General features: G+C 52.4%; 2 protein-coding genes across 2 annotated transcripts; one reads left to right on the plus strand and one right to left on the minus strand.

Moving 5' to 3' along the window:
- Positions 1-654: 654 nt before the first annotated feature.
- Positions 655-13,412, plus strand: LOC123761852 (uncharacterized). The gene is made up of 4 exons (XM_069330771.1): positions 655-689; positions 2,770-6,266; positions 6,308-7,188; positions 12,951-13,412. Exons 1-4 carry the CDS (start codon positions 655-657, stop codon positions 13,410-13,412), a joined length of 4,875 nt encoding a protein of 1,624 aa, XP_069186872.1.
- Positions 13,413-14,959: 1,547 nt separating this feature from the next.
- Positions 14,960-21,369, minus strand: LOC138368230 (uncharacterized). The gene is made up of 2 exons (XM_069330772.1): positions 21,316-21,369; positions 14,960-16,972 (listed from the first exon to the last, which is right to left on the minus strand). Exons 1-2 carry the CDS (start codon positions 21,367-21,369, stop codon positions 14,960-14,962), a joined length of 2,067 nt encoding a protein of 688 aa, XP_069186873.1.
- Between the last annotated feature and the right edge of the window lie 512 nt (positions 21,370-21,881).

Consider the following 21,881-nt stretch of genomic DNA (forward strand, 5'->3'; position numbering starts at 1 on the left):
AGACATAACTCACACGGTGAAGACAGCTCACGAGGGAGACAACTCACACGGTGAAGACAGCTCACGAGGGAGACAACTCACACGGTGAAGACAGCTCACGAGGGAGACAACTCACACGGTGAAGACAGCTCACGATTGAGACAACTCACACGGTGAAGACAGGTCACGAGGGAGACATAACTCACACGGTGAAGACAGCTCACGAGGGAGACATAACTCACACGGTGAAGACAGCTCACGGGGGAGACAACTCACACGGTGAAGACAGCTCACGAGGGAGACATAACTCACACGGTGAAGACAGCTCACGAGGGAGACATAACTCACACGGTGAAGACAGCTCACGAGGGAGACATAACTCACACGGTGAAGACAGCTCACGGGGGAGACATAACTCACACGGTGAAGACAGCTCACGAGGGAGACATAACTCACACGGTGAAGACAGCTCACGGGGGAGACATAACTCACACGGTGAAGACAGCTCACGGGGGAGACATAACTCACACGGTGAAGACAGCTCACGAGGGAGACATAACTCACAGGGTGAAGACAGCTCACGGGGGAGACACAACTCACACCGGAAACACAGCTCACGTCAAAGAGACACTCACAACTCTCACAGGAGAGAACACACGTCCAAACTCTCGCAGAATGAGGCTCTGGAAGCGACTAATGAGGCAGAGAGCGTAATGAGACGAGCGGCCGGGTTCCCTGCTCTCTCCTCTCTAATGATATAAATCTTATGCCAGAGGCAGGTATGGACGGGCCTGGTTGTTGGTTAGTGGTGGTGGTTGGGTAGTTAGTGGTGGTTGTTGGTTAGTGGTGGTGGTTGGGTAGTTAGTGGTGGTTGTTGGTTAGTGGTGGTGGTTGAGTAGTTAGTGGTGGTTGTTGGGTAGTTAGTGGTGGTGGTTGGGTAGTTAGTGGTGGTTGTTGGTTAGTGGTGGTGGTTGAGTAGTTAGTGGTGGTTGTTGGTTAGTGGTGATGGTTGAGTAGTTAGTGGTGGTGGTTGGGTAGTTAGTGGTGGTTGTTGGTTAGTGGTGGTGGTTGAGTAGTTGGTGGTGGTTGAGTAGTTGGTGGTGGTTGAGTGGTTGGTGATGGTTGAGTAATGGTGGTTGAGTAGTTGATGGTGGTTGAGTGGTTAGTGATGGTTGAGTAGTGGTTGGTTGAGTAGTTGATGGTAGTTGAGTAGTGGTTGGTTCAGTAGTTGATGGTGGTTGAGTAGTGGTGGTTGAGTAGTTGATGGTGGTTGAGTAGTGGTTGGTTCAGTAGTTGATGGTGGTTGAGTAGTGGTGGTTGAGTGGTTGGTGGTGGTTGAGTAGTGGTTGGTTGTTGTGTAGTTGGTGGTGGTTGAGTAGTGGTTGGTGGTTGTGTAGTTGGTGGTGGTTGAGTAGTGGTTGGTGGTTGTGTAGTTGGTGGTGGTTGAGTAGTGGTTGGTGGTTGTGTAGTTGGTGGTGGTTGAGTAGTGGTTGGTGGTTGTGTAGTTGGTGGTGGTTGAGTAGTGGTTGGTGGTTGTGTAGTTGGTGGTGGTTGAGTAGTGGTTGGTGGTTGTGTAGTTGGTGGTGGTTGAGTAGTGGTTGGTGGTTGTGTAGTTGGTGGTGGTTGAGTAGTGGTTGGTGGTTGTGTAGTTGGTGGTAGTTGAGTAGTGGTTGGTGGTTGTGTAGTTGGTGGTGGTTGAGTAGTGGTTGGTGGTTGTGTAGTTGGTGGTGGTTGAGTAGTGGTTGGTGGTTGTGTAGTTGGTGGTAGTTGAGTAGTGGTTGGTTGAGTAGTGGAGGCATTGTCTACCTTCGGAGAAGTATTGACTGTTACTTTAATATAGAAGTGAAGAAGCAGAAAGCGGCAGCCGTAGCGGAACTCTTCCATTATGGACCAATATATATGACACTTCACACACTCCAAGATATGAAAAGAATTTTTCATTAAATATCAGCATAACCTTGAACTCGCTTGCTGCCGGAAATAAGACATTTATTAAGAATTTAAAACTCGCTCTACCTTATATAGCCGCTATGTGTATTCGCCTAGTTGTGCTTGCGGGGGTTGAGCTCTGGCTCTTTGGTCCCGCCTCTCAACTGTCAATCAACCGCTGTACAGATTTCTGAGCCTGTTAGACTTTATCATATCTACATTTGAAACTGAATGGAGTGAGCCTCCACCACATCACTGCCTAATGTATTCCATCTGTTAACTACTCTGACACTGAATAAGTTCTTTCTAATATCTCCATGGCTCATTTAGGTGCTCAGTTTCCACCTGTGTCCCCTTGTTCATGTGCCCCCTGTGTTAAATATATTGTCCTTATCTACGCTGTCAATTCCTCAGAGAATCTTGTATGTGGTGATAATGTCTCCCCTAACTCTTCTTTCTTGCGTGTGTGTGTGTGTGTGTGTGTGTGTGTGTGTGTGTGTGTGTGTGTGTGTGTGTGTGTGTGTGTGTGTGTGTGTGTGTGTGTGTGTGTGTGTGTGTGTGTGTGTGTGTGTGTGTGTGTGTAAGAGAGATCATCAGTAACAAAAGCAGGAGTAAAGGGACGGACGCCCACCACCACCACCAAGAAACAGGAGCCAGAGGTCAAGAGCCACGGACAGGTCACGGAACATATTGGGAGAGGAAACTTGGAGATCACCGAGCGACTGTTGTAGTTCTTGCCGCCGCCGCCGCCGCTCCAGCCGGCGCTCACAGCGTGTTACAGCTGGCCAACACTTCTGTAACACATGAGTGATGGGGAGACACACATGCCAACCACTCGGAGTGTGTCAACACTGTTGCCAGCCTACCTGTTGCACCATGTGTCGACCTACCTGTTGCACCATGTGTCGACCTACCTGTTGCACCATGTGTCGACCTACCTGTTGCACCATGTGTCGACCTGCCTGTAGCATCATGTGTCGACCTACCTGTAGCATCATGTGTCGACCTACCTGTAGCATCATGTGTCGACCTGCCTGTAGCACCATGTGTCGACCTACCTGTAGCACCATGTGTCGACCTACCTGTAGCGCCATGTGTCGACCTACCTGTAGCACCATGTGTCGACCTACCTGTAGCATCATGTGTCGACCTACCTGTAGCATCATGTGTCGACCTACCTGTAGCATCATGTGTCGACCTACCTGAAGCACCATGTGTCGACCTACCTGTTGCACCATGTGTCGACCTACCTGTTGCACCATGTGTCGACCTACCTGTTGCACCATGTGTCGACCTACCTGTAGCACCATGTGTCGACCTACCTGTTGCACCATGTGTCGACCTACCTGTAGCATCATGTGTCGACCTACCTGTAGCATCATGTGTCGACCTACCTGTAGCGCCATGTGTCGACCTACCTGTTGCACCATGTGTCGACCTACCTGTAGCACCATGTGTCGACCTACCTGTTGCACCATGTGTCGACCTACCTGTAGCACCATGTGTCGACCTACCTGTTGCACCATGTGTCGACCTACCTGTTGCACCATGTGTCGACCTACCTGTTGCACCATGTGTCGACCTATCTGTTGCACCATGTGTCGACCTACCTGTTGCACCATGTGTCGACCAACCTGTAGCACCATGTGTCGACCAACCTGTAGCACCATGTGTCGACCTACCTGTAGCACCACGTGTCGACCTGCCTGTAGCACCATGTGTCGACCTGCCTGTAGCACCATGTGTCGACCTGCCTGTAGCACCATGTGTCGACCTGCCTGTAGCACCATGTGTCGACCTGCCTGTAGCACCATGTGTCGACCAACCTGTAGCATCATGTGTCGACCTGCCTGTAGCATCATGTGTCGACCTGCCTGTAGCACCATGTGTCGACCTGCCTGTAGCACCATGTGTCGACCTGCCTGTAGCACCATGTGTCGACCTACCTGTAGCACCATGTGTCGACCTGCCTGTAGCACCATGTGTCGACCTGCCGGTAGCACCATGTGTCGACCTGCCTGTAGCACCATGTGTCGACCAACCTGTAGCACCATGTGTCGACCTACCTGTAGCACCACGTGTCGACCTGCCTGTAGCACCATGTGTCGACCTGCCTGTAGCACCATGTGTCGACCTGCCTGTAGCACCATGTGTCGACCTGCCTGTAGCACCATGTGTCGACCTGCCTGTAGCACCATGTGTCGACCAACCTGTAGCATCATGTGTCGACCTGCCCGTAGCATCATGTGTCGACCAACCTGTAGCACCATGTGTCGACCTACCTGTTGCACCATGTGTCGACCTACCTGTAGCACCATGTGTCGACCTACCTGTTGCACCATGTGTCGACCAACCTGTAGCACCATGTGTCGACCTACCTGTAGCACCATGTGTCGACCAACCTGTAGCACCATGTGTCGACCAACCTGTAGCACCATGTGTCGACCAACCTGTAGCACCATGTGTCGACCTACCTGTAGCACCACGTGTCGACCTGCCTGTAGCACCATGTGTCGACCTGCCTGTAGCACCATGTGTCGACCTGCCTGTAGCACCATGTGTCGACCTGCCTGTAGCACCATGTGTCGACCTGCCTGTAGCACCATGTGTCGACCAACCTGTAGCATCATGTGTCGACCTGCCTGTAGCATCATGTGTCGACCTGCCTGTAGCACCATGTGTCGACCTGCCTGTAGCACCATGTGTCGACCTGCCTGTAGCACCATGTGTCGACCTACCTGTAGCACCATGTGTCGACCTGCCTGTAGCACCATGTGTCGACCTGCCTGTAGCACCATGTGTCGACCTGCCTGTAGCACCATGTGTCGACCTGCCTGTAGCATCATGTGTCGACCTGCCTGTAGCACCATGTGTCGACCTGCCTGTAGCACCATGTGTCGACCTGCCTGTAGCATCATGTGTCGACCTGCCTTTAGCATCATGTGTCGACCTGCCTGTAGCACCATGTGTCGACCTGCCTGTAGCACCATGTGTCGACCTGCCTGTAGCACCATGTGTCGACCTGCCTGTAGCACCATGTGTCGACCTGCCTGTAGCACCATGTGTCGACCTGCCTGTAGCACCATGTGTCGACCTGCCTGTAGCACCATGTGTCGACCAACCTGTAGCATCATGTGTCGACCTGCCTGTAGCACCATGTGTCGACCTGCCTGTAGCACCATGTGTCGACCAACCTGTAGCATCATGTGTCGACCTGCCTGTAGCACCATGTGTCGACCTGCCTGTAGCACCATGTGTCGACCAACCTGTAGCACCATGTGTCGACCTGCCTGTAGCACCATGTGTCGACCTGCCTGTAGCACCATGTGTCGACCAACCTGTAGCATCATGTGTCGACCTGCCTGTAGCACCATGTGTCGACCTGCCTGTAGCACCATGTGTCGACCTGCCTGTAGCACCATGTGTCGACCTGCCTGTAGCACCATGTGTCGACCTGCCTGTAGCACCATGTGTCGACCTACCTGTAGCACCATGTGTCGACCTGCCTGTAGCACCATGTGTCGACCTGCCGGTAGCACCATGTGTCGACCTGCCTGTAGCACCATGTGTCGACCAACCTGTAGCACCATGTGTCGACCTACCTGTAGCACCACGTGTCGACCTGCCTGTAGCACCATGTGTCGACCAACCTGTAGCATCATGTGTCGACCTGCCCGTAGCATCATGTGTCGACCAACCTGTAGCACCATGTGTCGACCTACCTGTTGCACCATGTGTCGACCTACCTGTAGCACCATGTGTCGACCTACCTGTTGCACCATGTGTCGACCAACCTGTAGCACCATGTGTCGACCTACCTGTAGCACCATGTGTCGACCAACCTGTAGCACCATGTGTCGACCAACCTGTAGCACCATGTGTCGACCAACCTGTAGCACCATGTGTCGACCTACCTGTAGCACCACGTGTCGACCTGCCTGTAGCACCATGTGTCGACCTGCCTGTAGCACCATGTGTCGACCTGCCTGTAGCACCATGTGTCGACCTGCCTGTAGCACCATGTGTCGACCTGCCTGTAGCACCATGTGTCGACCAACCTGTAGCATCATGTGTCGACCTGCCTGTAGCATCATGTGTCGACCTGCCTGTAGCACCATGTGTCGACCTGCCTGTAGCACCATGTGTCGACCTGCCTGTAGCACCATGTGTCGACCTACCTGTAGCACCATGTGTCGACCTGCCTGTAGCACCATGTGTCGACCTGCCTGTAGCACCATGTGTCGACCTGCCTGTAGCACCATGTGTCGACCTGCCTGTAGCATCATGTGTCGACCTGCCTGTAGCACCATGTGTCGACCTGCCTGTAGCACCATGTGTCGACCTGCCTGTAGCATCATGTGCGACCTGCCTGTAGCATCATGTGTCGACCTGCCTGTAGCACCATGTGTCGACCTGCCTGTAGCACCATGTGTCGACCTGCCTGTAGCACCATGTGTCGACCTGCCTGTAGCACCATGTGTCGACCTGCCTGTAGCACCATGTGTCGACCTGCCTGTAGCACCATGTGTCGACCTGCCTGTAGCACCATGTGTCGACCAACCTGTAGCATCATGTGTCGACCTGCCTGTAGCACCATGTGTCGACCTGCCTGTAGCACCATGTGTCGACCAACCTGTAGCATCATGTGTCGACCTGCCTGTAGCACCATGTGTCGACCAACCTGTAGCATCAAGTGTCGACCTACCTGTAGCACCATGTGTCGACCTACCTGTAGCACCATGTGTCGACCTGCCTGTAGCACCATGTGTCGACCTGCCTGTAGCATCATGTGTCGACCAACCTGTAGCACCATGTGTCGACCTACCTGTAGCATCATGTGTCGACCTGCCTGTAGCATCATGTGTCGGCCTACCTGTAGCATCATGTGTCTACCTGCCTGTAGCATCATGTGTCGACCTGCCTGTGGCATCATGTGTCGACCTGCCTGTAGCATCATGTGTCGACCTGCCTGTAGCACCATGTGTCGACCTGCCTGTAGCATCATGTGTCGACCTGCCTGTAGCATCATGTGTCGACCTGCCTGTAGCACCATGTGTCGACCTGCCTGTAGCACCATGTGTCGACCTGCCTGTAGCATCATGTGTCGACCTGCCTGTAGCATCATGTGTCTACCTGCCTGTAGCACCATGTGTCGACCTGCCTGTAGCATCATGTGTCGACCTGCCTGTAGCACCACGTGTCTACCTGCCTGTAGCACCATGTGTCGACTTTGTGGCTTACTCTAACACCTGTGGGTGTGTGGCTGACCCACCAACACCTGTGGGTGTGTGGCTGACCCACCAACACCTGTGGGTGTGTGGCTGACCCACCAACACCTGTGGGTGTGTGGCTGACCCACCAACACCTGTGGGTGTGTGGCTGACCCACCAACACCTGTGGGTGTGTGGCTGACCCACCAACACCTGTGGGTGTGTGGCTGACCCACCAACACCTGTGGGTGTGTGGCTGACCCACCAACACCTGTGGGTGTGTGGCTGACCCACCAACACCTGTGGGTGTGTGGCTGACCCATCAACACCTGTGGGTGTGTGGCTGACCCACCAACACCTGTTGGTGTGTGGCTGACCCACCAACACCTGTGGGTGTGTGGCTGACCCACCAACACCTGTGGGTGTGTGGCTGACCCACCAACACCTGTGGGTGTGTGGCTGACCCACCAACACCTGTGGGTGTGTGGCTGACCCACCAACACCTGTGGGTGTGTGGCTGACCCACCAACACCTGTGGGTGTGTGGCTGACCCACCAACACCTGTGGGTGTGTGGCTGACCCACCAACACCTGTGGGTGTGTGGCTGACCCACCAACACCTGTTGGTGTGTGGCTGACCCACCAACACCTGTGGGTGTGTGGCTGACCCACCAACACCTGTGGGTGTGTGGCTGACCCACCAACACCTGTGGGTGTGTGGCTGACCCACCAACACCTGTGGGTGTGTGGCTGACCCACCAACATCTGTGGGTGTGTGGCTGACCCACCAACACCTGTGGGTCTGGCTGACCCACCAACACCTGTGGGTGTGTGGCTGACCCACCAACACCTGTGGGTGTGGCTGACCCACCAACACCTGTGGGTGTGTGGCTGACCCACCAACACCTGTGGGTGTGTGGCTGACCCACCAACACCTGTGGGTGTGTGGCTGACCCACCAACACCTGTGGGTGTGTGGCTGACCCACCAACACCTGTGGGTGTGTGGCTGACCCACCAACACCTGTGGGTGTGTGGCTGACCCACCAACACCTGTGGGTCTGGCTGACCCACCAACACCTGTGGGTGTGGCTGACCCACCAACACCTGTGGGTGTGTGGCTGACCCACCAACACCTGTGGGTGTGTGGCTGACCCACCAACACCTGTGGGTCTGGCTGACCCACCAACACCTGTGGGTATGGCTGACCCACCAACATCTGTGGGTGTGTGGCTGACCCACCAACACCTGTGGGTGTGGCTGACCCACCAACACCTGTGGGTGTTATCAGGGTCCTGTAATTTATCAGGAGTAACAAATTTATCATGGGGGTGTTCTCCTCATGAGGCAGCTGCTGATAAATACACAATAATTACCATTTTAAGAGCACTAATTTCACTAAGAAGTGGCCCATTATCGTCATGTGCTAATGGTGATGGGGCCAGTTCCATTATGTTGGGCACCACCCCACCCACGATGCTGCACGACCCCCACCACTCTGGCACGACTCCCACCACTCTGGCACGACTCCCACCACTCTGGCACGACTCCCACCACTCTGGCACGACCCCCACCACTCTGGCACGACCCCCACCACTCTGGCACGACCCCCACCACTCTGGCACGACTCCCACCACTCTGCCACGACTCCCACCACTCTGGCACGACTCCCACCACTCTGCCACGACTCCCACCACTCTGGCACGACTCCCACCACTCTGCCACGACTCCCACCACTCTGGCACGACTCCCACCACTCTGGCACGACTCCCACCACTCTGGCACGACCCCCACCACTCTGGCACGACCCCCACCACTCTGGCACGACCCCCACCACTCTGCCACGACTCCCACCACTCTGGCACGACCACTACCACTCTGGCACGACCCCCACCACTCTGGCACGACCCCCACCACTCTGCCACGACTCCCACCATTCTGGCACGACCACTACCACTCTGGCACGACCACCACCACTCTGACACGACCCCCACCACTCTGGCACGACCACCACCACTCTGACACGACTCCCACCATTCTGGCACGACCACTACCACTCTGGCACGACCACCACCACTCTGCCACGACTCCCACCATTCTGGCACGACCACTACCACTCTGGCACGACCACCACCACTCTGACACGACCCCCACCACTCTGGCACGACCACCACCACTCTGACACGACCCCCACCACTCTGGCACTACCTCCACCACTCTGGCACGACCCCCACCACTCTGGCACGACCCCCCACCACTCTGGCACGACCCCCACCACTCTGACACGACCCCCGCCACTCTGACACGACCCCCACCACTCTGGCACGACCCCCACCACTCTGGCACTACCTCCACCACTCCAGCACGACCCCACCACTCTGGCACGACCCCCCACCACTCTGGCACGACTCCCACCACTCCAGCACGACCCCCACCACTCTGGCACGACCACCACCACTCTGGCACGACCTCCACCACTCCAACACGACCCCCACCACTCTGACACGACCCCACCACACTGGCACGACTCCCACCACTCCAGCACGACCCCCACCACTCTGGCACGACCACCACCACTCTGGCACGACCACCACCACTCTGGCTTGACCTCCAGCACTCCAACACGACTCCCACCACTCTGACACGACCCCACCACTCTGGCACGACTCCCACCACTCCAGCACGACCCCCACCACTCTGGCACGACCTCCACCACTCTGACACAACTCCCACCACTCCAGCACGACCCCCACCACTCCAACAAGACCCCCACCACTCCAACACGACCCCCACCACTCTGACACGACCCCTACCACTCCAGCACGCCCCCACCACTCTGACACGACCCCCACCACTCTGACACGACCCCCACCACTCTGGCACGACCTCCACCACTCCAACACGACCCCCACCACTCTGACACGACCCCACCACACTGGCACGACTCCCACTACTCCAGCACGACCCCCACCACTCTGGCACGACCACCACCACTCTGGCACGACCTCCACCACTCCAACACGACCCTCACCACTCTGACACGACCCCACCCCTCTGGCACGACTCCCACCACTCCAGCACGACCCCACCACTCTGGCACGACCTCCACCACTCAGACACGACCCCCACCACTCCAGTACGACCCCCACCACTCCAGCACGACCCCCACCACTCTGACACGATCCCCACCACTCCAGCACGACCCCCCACCACACTGACACGACCCCCACCACTCTGCCACGACCCCCACCACTCTGACACGACCCCCACTACTCTGACACGACCCCCACCACTCTGACACGACCCTCACCACTCCAACACGACCCCCCACCACTCTCACACGACCCCCACCAGTCCAGCACGACCCCCACCACTCTGACACGACCCCCACCACTCCAGCACGACCCCCACCACTCTGACACGACCCCCACCACTCCAACACGACCCCCACCACTCCAGCACGACCCCCCCCCCACCACTCTGACACGACCCCCACCACTCCAACACGACCCCCACCATTCTGGCACGACCCCCACCACTCCAACACGACCCCCACCACTCCAACACGACCCTCACCACTCCAGCACGACCCCCACCACTCCAGCACGACCCCCACCACTCCAGCACGACCCCCACCACTCCAGCACGACCCCCACCACTCCAACACGACCCCCACCACTCCAACACGACCCCTACCACTCCAGCACGACCCCCATCACTCCAGCACGACCCCCACCACTCCAGCACTACCCCCACCACTCCAACACGACCCCCACCACTCCAACACGACCCCCACCACTCCAACACGACCCCCATCACTCCAACACGACCCCCATCACTCCAGCACGACCCCCACCACTCCAGCACTACCCCCACCACTCCAACACGACCCCCACCACTCCAACACGACCCCCACCACTCCAACACGACCCCCATCACTCCAACACGACCCCCATCACTCCAGCACGACCCCCACCACTCCAGCACTACCCCCACCACTCCAACACGACCCCTACCACTCCAACACGACCCCCACCACTCCAACACGACCCCCACCACTCCAACACGACCCCATCACTCCAACACGACCCCCACCACTCCAACACGACCCCCACCACTCCAGCACTACCCCCACCACTCCAACACGACCCCCACCACTCCAACACGACCCCCACCACTCCAACACGACCCCCATCACTCCAACACGACCCCCATCACTCCAGCACGACCCCCACCACTCCAGCACTACCCCCACCACTCCAACACGACCCCCACCACTCCAACACGACCCCCACCACTCCAACACGACCCCCACCACTCCAACACGACCCCCACCACTCCAACACGACCCCCACCACTCCAACACGACCCCCACCACTCCAACACGACCCCAACCACTCCAACACGACCCCCACCACTCCAACACGACCCCCACCACTCCAACACGACCCCCACCACTCCAACACGACCGCTCCCTGAGCGCTCTCCTCCACCTTCCACCTGTTGCTCCAAAGGAGTGATTCACCTGCCTGCATCACCTGTTGCTCCGAGGACTCACTCAGGTGGCCGTATACAACCACCACCACCACCACTATCACAACCACCATTACCACCCCTCCACACCACTACAGCCTCCACCACTACCCCTTTCACCACCACTACAGCCATCACCACTACAACTACTACCACCACCACTACAGCTACCACCACTACACCCTCCACCACTACTAGCCACTACTACCATCAACACCACTGCTATTCATGTTTCCAATTCAAGAGAGTTGGTTGTGTTGTGTTACGAGTCCTCGTCAGTGACCTCTGACCTTCAGGCTCCACCAGCAATATCTGCCAACGTCCTCTGGCCAAATATACGAAATTCTTAAACGCACTAATGATGTGTGTTTAAGGTTAAGTAATTATGAGGAGAATAAAGTAAGCCATTATGCGTGCGGGGCGGCGCTAGACGGGTCCGCCCTGAGGTGTGTCGAGCCCTCCTCAACCCGCCATCATTTTACTGAAAATAAAATCATCAAATAGAATAAAAAATAAAAATAAATGTAAGCATAAATTCCAATATGGCATCCCAACCTGTGTCAACACATCACAAAATACAGTTGGGCATTAGGCCTCAGAGCATGACGTCATCAACATTTCTCCGCTTTACTTCAGCTAAACTGCGTTAAATTAATGCAATATTTTGCCATATAAAATAAACATTTTCTTTCTTTTTATCAGGTTGACTCAGTGCCAGGGGGTTGCCACCAATTTCATAAAGGGCGTCATTTGACCGTCCATGTTTGTCACCTACCCCTCAGTAATTATCATGCAAAGGTGGTTAAGGCTAGCCTCAAGCATTTGGCCTCCATCCCAGGACAGTACTGGGATAGTTGGACAACATGAAGGAACAGAGCCCATTGTATTGAACTGTTGTGGTTGGAGCGTCAGTGTACACGACTCGGGGTCGTCACTGTACTCACCATAATAAGCGGATGGATTGTAATAACAAACGTTTTTGTTAAACGATTGATGGTGAGGTCTTGGCGTATGGCGAAGGATTCATCCTGTTTGTGGCCCATGGTGAAGCAGCCATCACTCCAGGCCCAGGCTCCGTACTTACCATCATTGCAAAACAAAAAACATGACATGAAGTAAATATTATAGGAAGATGTCACCTAGACACCGGTGACATCCGGGACTCTCATTAATGAACCCAAAGTTGAAGACAGAGAGTATTAACATCACACAAACCTCCCGGAGAGAGCTGCTAAGAAGAAACATCACAAAACATATTGTCACAAAGTCTACAAAATATTGTAACAAACCTGTATTTCTCAGCGAGCGGCTGGTCCCAACAGACCGCTGGAACACACTCCCCCGCACTCCTCAGCGAGCGGCTGGTCCCAACAGACCGCTGGAACACACTCCCCCGCACTCCTCAGCGAGCGGCTGGTCCCAACAGACCGCTGGAACACACTCTCCCGCACTCTTCTGCGAGCGGCTGGTCCCAACAGACCGCTGGAACACACTCTCCCGCACTCTGCGAGCGGCTGGTCCCAACAGACCGCTGGAACACACTCTCCCGCACTCCTCTGCGAGCGGCTGGTCCCAACAGACCGCTGGAACACACTCTCCCGCACTCTGCGAGCGGCTGGTCCCAACAGACCGCTGGAACACACTCTCCCGCACTCTGCGAGCGGCTGGTCCCAACAGACCGCTGGAACACACTCTCCCGCACTCTGCGAGCGGCTGGTCCCAACAGACCGCTGGAACACACTCTCCCGCAATTACTGTGATTAAAAGGATCTCTAAAATGAATGGAAGACTTTTCAACAAGAGATTTTCTTAGATTTCGTTGTTTTTATCATATTTTACGAGCAGCATTATCAGTGAGGGAGGCAGCATTATCAGTGAGGGAGGCAGCATTATCAGTGAGGGAGGGAGCCAGCATTATCAGTGAGGGAGGGAGGGAGCATTATGAGTGAGGGAGGGAGCATTATCAGTGAGGGAGGGAGGCAGCATTATCAGTGAGGGAGGGAGGCAGCATTATCAGTGAGGGAGGGAGGCAGCATTATCAGTGAGGGAGGGAGGCAGCATTATCAGTGAGGGAGGGAGGCAGCATTATGAGTGAGGGAGGGAGCATTATCAGTGAGGGAGGGAGGCAGCATTATCAGTGAGGGAGGCAGCATTATCAGTGAGGGAGGGAGCCAGCATTATCAGTGAGGGAGGGAGGGAGCATTATGAGTGAGGGAGGGAGCATTATCAGTGAGGGAGGGAGGCAGCATTATCAGTGAGGGAGGGAGGCAGCATTATCAGTGAGGGAGGGAGGCAGCATTATCAGTGAGGGAGGGAGGCAGCATTATGAGTGAGGGAGGGAGCATTATCAGTGAGGGAGGGAGGCAGCATTATCAGTGAGGGAGGCAGCATTATCAGTGAGGGAGGCAGCATTATCAGTGAGGGAGGGAGCCAGCATTATCAGTGAGGGAGGGAGGGAGCATTATGAGTGAGGGAGGGAGCATTATCAGTGAGGGAGGGAGGCAGCATTATCAGTGAGGGAGGGAGGCAGCATTATCAGTGAGGGAGGGAGGCAGCATTATGAGTGAGGGAGGGAGCATTATCAGTGAGGGAGGGAGGCAGCATTATCAGTGAGGGAGGGAGCCAGCATTATCAGTGAGGGAGGGAGCCAGCATTATGAGTGAGGGAGGGAGGCAGCATTATCAGTGAGGGAGGGAGGCAGCATTATCAGTGAGGGAGGGAGGCAGCATTATCAGTGAGGGAGGGAGCCAGCATTATCAGTGAGGGAGGGAGCCAGCATTATGAGTGAGGGAGGGAGGCAGCATTATGAGTGAGGGAGGGAGGCAGCATTATCAGTGAGGGAGGGAGCCAGCATTATCAGTGAGGGAGCCAGCCAGCATTATGAGTAGCAGCATTTCCTCTCATCTTATTTGTTACCGTAAACGAAGACTGAAAATTTAATGGTGTAATTTACTAAGGTGTATTAGAGTAAGATTCTCTACAAGAACAAAGCCTAAACGTTAATAAGATTATAATTGACTAACTTCAGAGTTGAACGCGGGAGATAAGTTCCTCAGAGTGACTCCTATATATTTATGACTAAAATATTTTAACACAGCATCTGATATATTTGAACGTGGTGCCTCAAATCCAGGAATACATTCCTCACTTAAGAAGTGTGCAGCGCCGTGTTCAAATTCCTGTAAGGTATTGAGATGTTTGCCAGCTTTGCATATGCCGTTGATGTGATTATGGTAATGTGTGCCGCTGGAGACAGGCGGCCCATTGTCTACTCCTACAGCTTTTCCAAGTTTCTGTTCCCGGAGCTTCCTTCAGGGCGGACAGGGAAGGTGTTTGTTGAGGTCCTGGGGAGGAGGCAAGTGGTTGCTGAGGTCCTGGGGAGGAGGCAAGTGGTTGTTGAGGTCCTGGGGAGGAGGCAAGTGGTTGCTGAGGTCCTGGGGAGGAGGCAAGTGGTTGTTGAGGTCCTGGGGAGGAGGCAAGTGTTTGTTGAGGTCCTGGGGAGGAGGCAAGTGGTTGCTGAGGTCCTGGGGAGGAGGCAAGTGGTTGCTGAGGTCCTGGGGAAGAGGCAAGTGGTTGCTGAGGTCCTGGGGAAGAGGCAAGTGGTTGCTGAGGTCCTGGGGAGGAGGCAAGTGTTTGTTGAGGTCCTGGGGAGGAGGCAAGTGGTTGCTGAGGTCCTGGGGAGGAGGCAAGTGGTTGCTAAGGTCCTGGGGAGGAGGCAAGTGGTTGCTGAGGTCCTGGGGAGGAGACAAGTGGTTGCTAAGGTCCTGGGGAGGAGGCAAGTGGTTGCTGAGGTCCTGGGGAGGAGGGAAGTGGTTGCTGAGGTCCTGGGGAGGAGGGAAGTGGTTGCTGAGGTCCTGGAAAGGAGGGAAGTGGTTGCTGAGGTCCTGGGGAGGAGGCAAGTGTTTGTTGAGGTCCTGGGGAGGAGGCAAGTGTTTGTTGAGGTCCTGGGGAGGAGGCAAGTGGTTGCTGAGGTCCTGGGGAGGAGGCAAGTGTTTGTTGAAGTCCTGGGGAGGAGGCAAGTGGTTGCTGAGGTCCTGGGGAGGAGGCAAGTGGTTGCTGAGGTCCTGGGGAGGAGGCAAGTGGTTGCTGAGGTCCTGGGGAGGAGGCAAGTGGTTGCTGAGGTCCTGGGGAAGAGGCAAGTGGTTGCTGAGGTCCTGGGGAGGAGGCAAGTGTTTGTTGAGGTCCTGGGGAGGAGGCAAGTGGTTGCTGAGGTCCTGGGGAGGAGGCAAGTGGTTGCTAAGGTCCTGGGGAGGAGGCAAGTGGTTGCTGAGGTCCTGGGGAGGAGGCAAGTGGTTGCTAAGGTCCTGGGGAGGAGGCAAGTGGTTGCTGAGGTCCTGGGGAGGAGGGAAGTGGTTGCTGAGGTCCTGGGGAGGAGGGAAGTGGTTGCTGAGGTCCTGGAAAGGAGGGAAGTGGTTGCTGAGGTCCTGGGGAGGAGGCAAGTGTTTGTTGAGGTCCTGGGGAGGAGGCAAGTGTTTGTTGAGGTCCTGGGGAGGAGGCAAGTGGTTGCTGAGGTCCTGGGGAGGAGGCAAGTGTTTGTTGAAGTCCTGGGGAGGAGGCAAGTGGTTGCTGAGGTCCTGGGGAGGAGGCAAGTGGTTGCTGAGGTCCTGGGGAGGAGGCAAGTGGTTGCTGAGGTCCTGGGGAGGAGGCAAGTGGTTGCTGAGGTCCTGGGGAAGAGGCAAGTGGTTGCTGAGGTCCTGGGGAGGAGGCAAGTGTTTGTTGAGGTCCTGGGGAGGAGGCAAGTGGTTGCTAAGGTCCTGGGGAGGAGGCAAGTGGTTGCTGAGGTCCTGGGGAGGAGGCAAGTGGTTGCTGAGGTCCTGGGGAGGAGGGAAGTGGTTGCTGAGGTCCTGGGGAGGAGGCAAGTGGTTGCTGAGGTCCTGGGGAGGAGGCAAGTGGTTGTTGAGGTCCTGGGGAGGAGGCAAGTGGTTGCTGAGGTCCTGGGGAGGAGGCAAGTGGTTGTTGAGGTCCTGAGGAGGAGGCAAGTGGTTGTTGAGGTCCTGGGGAGGAGGCAAGTGGTTGTTGAGGTCCTGGGGAGGAGGCAAGTGGTTGTTGAGGTCCTGGGGAGGAGGCAAGTGGTTGCTGAGGTCCTGGGGAGGAGGCAAGTGGTTGTTGAGGTCCTGGGGAGGAGGCAAGTGGTTGTTGAGGTCCTGGGGAGGAGGCAAGTGGTTGCTGAGGTCCTGGGGAGGAGGCAAGTGGTTGTTGAGGTCCTGAGGAGGAGGCAAGTGGTTGTTGAGGTCCTGGGGAGGAGGCAAGTGGTTGTTGAGGTCCTGGGGAGGAGGCAAGTGGTTGTTGAGGTCCTGGGGAGGAGGCAAGTGGTTGCTGAGGTCCTGGGGAGGAGGCAAGTGGTTGCTGAGTGTTACCTATCGTACGTTAAGGCTCGTGACTCTACAGCAGCCAAACTTTAATTACGTCTAGGGATACGACACAACTGCTGTTCTCAATAGCGAATCACCAGTATAACCCCTTGATAAGTAATGAGCACAAAATAAATATTCATAGGACTGAAGAATAGATAAAACAATCTTATAATATATATATATATTATATAAATCTCAAAAGCAAACAGATGATTATATGGTCACAATATATCACATTAAAAATATCACTGAATCTTCCAGACATTAAATTACAATTAATATATATATGGCTATGACAGAACAAAATGTAACTTAACTCCAAGATGTTATCTCCCTGGTTCCCGTTCAGCTACTGAATAAAATAACGCGGGAGTCTAAACACATTGCCTTGCCCCGCGAACAATTTGCCAAAGTTACAATATTTATTATTCCAACAATGGAGCAATACATTGTGACAAGAGTAATCTTAAACTAACTTAATGAATAATTAATACATATTGATATACACAAATAAAGTAAGTATTTCTTTACATAGTAATTAAAATATGCATACAGAAGAGAATAATGGCATGCACCCCAGCAACGGACGATCCCACGACAATTTGCCAGATACAGTTCCCTCAATTATTATTCACCTCTGTTACCCACTTATGATCACATATAAATCATTAGTTCCCGTGGGAAAACTGATCACACAAAGAAATAAAACAATCATTCCCACGATACGTTGGGCCTAACGCCAACACTGTAACATGAATGTGCATTTGCATAGAACATATAAGTATAACAATATACATGCTTGTAATTTACACATAATTATAAATGTACATATTAATATATTTACTTATGTATCTTATAAGGGTACGTAACACTTCCACCTCCAAGAAAAAAAATGCAATGGATTGAAGATCAATGGCATTTTTCAGAAGTAAAAATGTTAAGTAAAAAGAAACATTTCATTTATGGTACATCAAAACTTCTTGACAAAGCATCAGCAATAACATTTTGTCTGCCTGGAATATGTTTGATTTCTACATTAAATTCCTGCAAAAACAATGACCTGCGCAGAATTCGTTGGTTCTTGACTTTCATCATATTTATAAAGATAAGGGGGTTGTGGTCTGTAAATACTAACACTTTATTTCCTGATAAGTAAATCTCAAACTTCTTGATTGACAATATAAGACCCAACGCCTCCTTTTCTACCACGGAATAATTTCTCTGAGCTGCATTAAATTTTCTAGAATAATAATACACAGGATGCTCAATCTGGTCTAAACCAACTTGAATAAGCACAGCACCTATTCCAACATCTGACGCATCAATGTGTAATATAAATGGTTTATCAAATTGGGGACTAGCAAGAATAGGTGAGGTGGACAATATGCCCTTTAGGTTCTGAAAAGCATTCTGACAATCTTGTGTCCACTGAAACTTTACTTGCTTGCGTAACAAGTTTGTCAAAGGAGCAGCTACTGTTGAAAAATTTCTACAATAACGCCTATAGTATGCACACATACCAATAAACCGTTGGACTCCTTTCTTATTGGTCAACACTGGGTAGTCCACAATGGCTTGAATCTTATCTTGTAAGGGGATAATCTTACCTTGTCCTACCTCGTGTCCAAGATAAGTTATCGTACCTTTTGCCCAACTACACTTATTTATGTTTATGGTTAACTTTGCGTTTTTCAACACTGTAAACAAGTTCTTAAGGCCTAAGAGATGATCGGCCCAATTCTTACTGTACAGAACAATGTCATCAAGGTAGGCCCTACAATCTGGCACATCCTTGAGTAAGAAATTCATGAATCTTTGAAAAGTAGCAGGTGCATTTCTCAAACCGAATGGCATGACATTAAATTCATACGCACCATCAGGTGTAACAAAAGCAGTAACCTCTCTAGCATACTCTGTTAATGGAATTTGATAATACCCTTTTGACAAATCAAGCTTACTTACATATTCGGCATGACCTATGGACTCTATACATTCTTCCAACAAGGGTAAAGGAAAAACGTCCACTGTAGTGTTCTTGTTCAGTTTCCTGTAATCCACGCACAATCTCCAGGTTCCATCTGGTTTTGGCACTAACAAACACGGAGAGCTCCAAGTACTTTGACTTGGCCGAATGAAATCATGCTGGAGCAGATATTCCACTTCTGCTTGCATAATTTTCCTCTTTTCGGGATTCACTCGGTACGGATGTTGTCGAATGGGGGTGCTGTCCAGGAGCTGAATGTCGTGTGTGATGAGGTGGGTCTGGGTAGGAACCTCCCCAAACAGAGATGTATGGTTGTCCAGCAGAACCTGGAACTCATCACGTTGTTCCTCCTGTAAATGACATAGCATCTCCCTGCCATTGGAACTGGAACTGAGAAGTGGGATATTAACATCATGTCTCTCACTACAATTATCCTCAGGTGGTAACTCTTCCCGACTAAAACAAGCTACTACACCAGGTCCAACATAAGCTTTTAATCTGTTAATGTGTACAGTCATTTGGGGTTCTGAAAGATTAGGGTTAATTAGTTTATAAGTTAGGTCTCCCACCTTGTCTACCACTTGGTAGGGTCCTGCGAACTTATGGGACATGGAAGTCCCCATACGAGGTTTCAACACCAACACCAAATCTCCGACATCAAACGACCTTAGCTTAGCTTTGAACTTCTTGTCATATCTTACTTTCATGGCTTGTTGAGTCCTTCCCAGATGTTCTTTCGCCAACTCACGAGCCCGACACAACTTTGCCTTGACCTCACTCAAGTACAATCCACTCTGATGAACAGAGACATCTCCCAACAACTTTTCTTGTAGCATTTTAAGAGGACCTCTTACTTGGTGACCAAACACTAGTTCAAAGGGTGAACAGCCCAATGACTCTTGTAGCCCTTCTCTAGCAGCAAACAACACAAAGGGGAGATTCTCATCCCAATTACGTGGATGAGTTTCTCCGGTTGTCTTCAGCATTTGTTTCAAAGTCTGGTGGAAACGTTCAAGTCCACCTTGGCTTTGGGGATGATATGGACTGGATAATTTGCGCCGAATCCCTCGGGATTCGCAAAAAGTTCTGAAAACTTTAGAAACAAAATTTCCCCCATTATCACTCTGAATAACTCTAGGCATTCCAAACAACGAAAAGAATCTTTCAAGACACTTGATGAGATTATGAGCCTTGGTATTCCGTAGAGCATAAGCTTCAGGAAATCTAGTAGTCATACACATGAGAGTGAACAAAAACATGTTACCCGATTTAGTCTTAGGTAAAGGACCCACACAATCAATTACAACATGAGTAAATGGTTCATCAGGAACTACAATAGGTTGCAATGGTGCTCTAGGTACAGATTGATTTGGTTTACCAACAATTTGACAGGGTATACAGTTATGACAATATCTGACCACGTCTTTCTTTAACTTTGGCCAGAAAAAATATTTACTTATCTTATGGTACATATTCGTGATACCTTGATGACCTCCCATGGGATCATCATGTGCAGCCTGCAGGACCTGCCTACGATAATCATTGGGGACAACGAGTTGGGTTCTAATCTCACAATCCTCTGAAGAGGGAGTTCCCTTGGGTCTCCACCTTCTCATCAGAAGTCGATCCTTGAAGAAGAAACCCGTCCCTTCCTCCAATGCATCAATATTATCAGGAGCCTCAGAAATACACTTACTTAAACTAGGATCAGTAGTCTGTACAACACTTAAGGGCAATGACTCAGACTCAGCAGCGAGCGGGCAAGAACCTAGTAGCTTGATCTCTTTTCCCGATTGATCAGAATAAAATGGAGTCATAGCTACTTCGGCCTCACTCTCGACAACTGGCGCACTGGAGACAAGCGGGCAAGGTACAGATAGTTCAGCCTCCTCACCTTCACTTTCCTTGTGATTTAGGTTCGGCGGGGCTTCTACTACGGCCTCACTCTCATCATCCAGTCGAGTCATAAAAGAATCCTCAAGATCCACCTCCCACTCCTTTACTGAAGGGGTCCTGGTCTTGGGAACAGCAACCTCAGTGAAGACAGGATTACTCTCACCTGTTTTTCCCATTGATCTAGTAACAACACAAGCAGGGTAAATAATATCATCATCTGCTTCCGGTTGAGCTAATACATTATGGGGTTTAGTTAACATGATGGGACACTTGGGCCCTACAACCATTTGGTTGCCAAAATCATTACCTAGAATAATGTCTACCCCAGGAATGGGCAGTTGTTTACTTACACCAACATTACACCATCCTGAAGTATATTTAGAATCAAGGTTAACTTGCAATAAGGACACTGGTTGCACACTTCCGGCAATACCTTGGAGAAGCACAACTTCACCCAGATCTCGGGTGTCAACATCATCAAGTACATTCTGGTTAATAAGAGACTGTGAAGCTCCAGTATCACGGAGTAATTGAACAGTCTTATGTCTACCATTATTACATAATAAGGTACCTGTGGAAATATAGGGTTTGAATTCAGCCATCCAATTGGGACTGACTGTAATACATGAAGAATTAATAGGTTGCACTCCTTTACTCATAATAAGACCAGTTGGTCGTAGTTCAGGATGCAAACTAAAACATGAAGAAATCACATGCCCCCTTCTCTTACAATGGGTACAATGTTTGACAGTGGACACACTGGTAGAACCAACTGCCGGTTTAGAATTAGCATTACTAGGCTTAGATGATCCTGGCAATGGAGTAACCATCTTAGGGTTAGTAAGAGAAGAGTTCACGGGAGTAACTGTCGCACCAGGAGGAGACTTATACTGATAAGGAGTTCGGTGAGCATTGAAATTTACTCTACGACTAGACTTAGGTGAAGTGGCCGTAAACGGGGCCTTAGTCAGCAACTCATGTTCATCCGCGAGCTTTGAC

The sequence above is a fragment of the Procambarus clarkii genome, chromosome 24 (genome assembly GCF_040958095.1).
Source record: "Procambarus clarkii isolate CNS0578487 chromosome 24, FALCON_Pclarkii_2.0, whole genome shotgun sequence".
Lineage (NCBI taxonomy): Eukaryota > Metazoa > Arthropoda > Malacostraca > Decapoda > Cambaridae > Procambarus > Procambarus clarkii.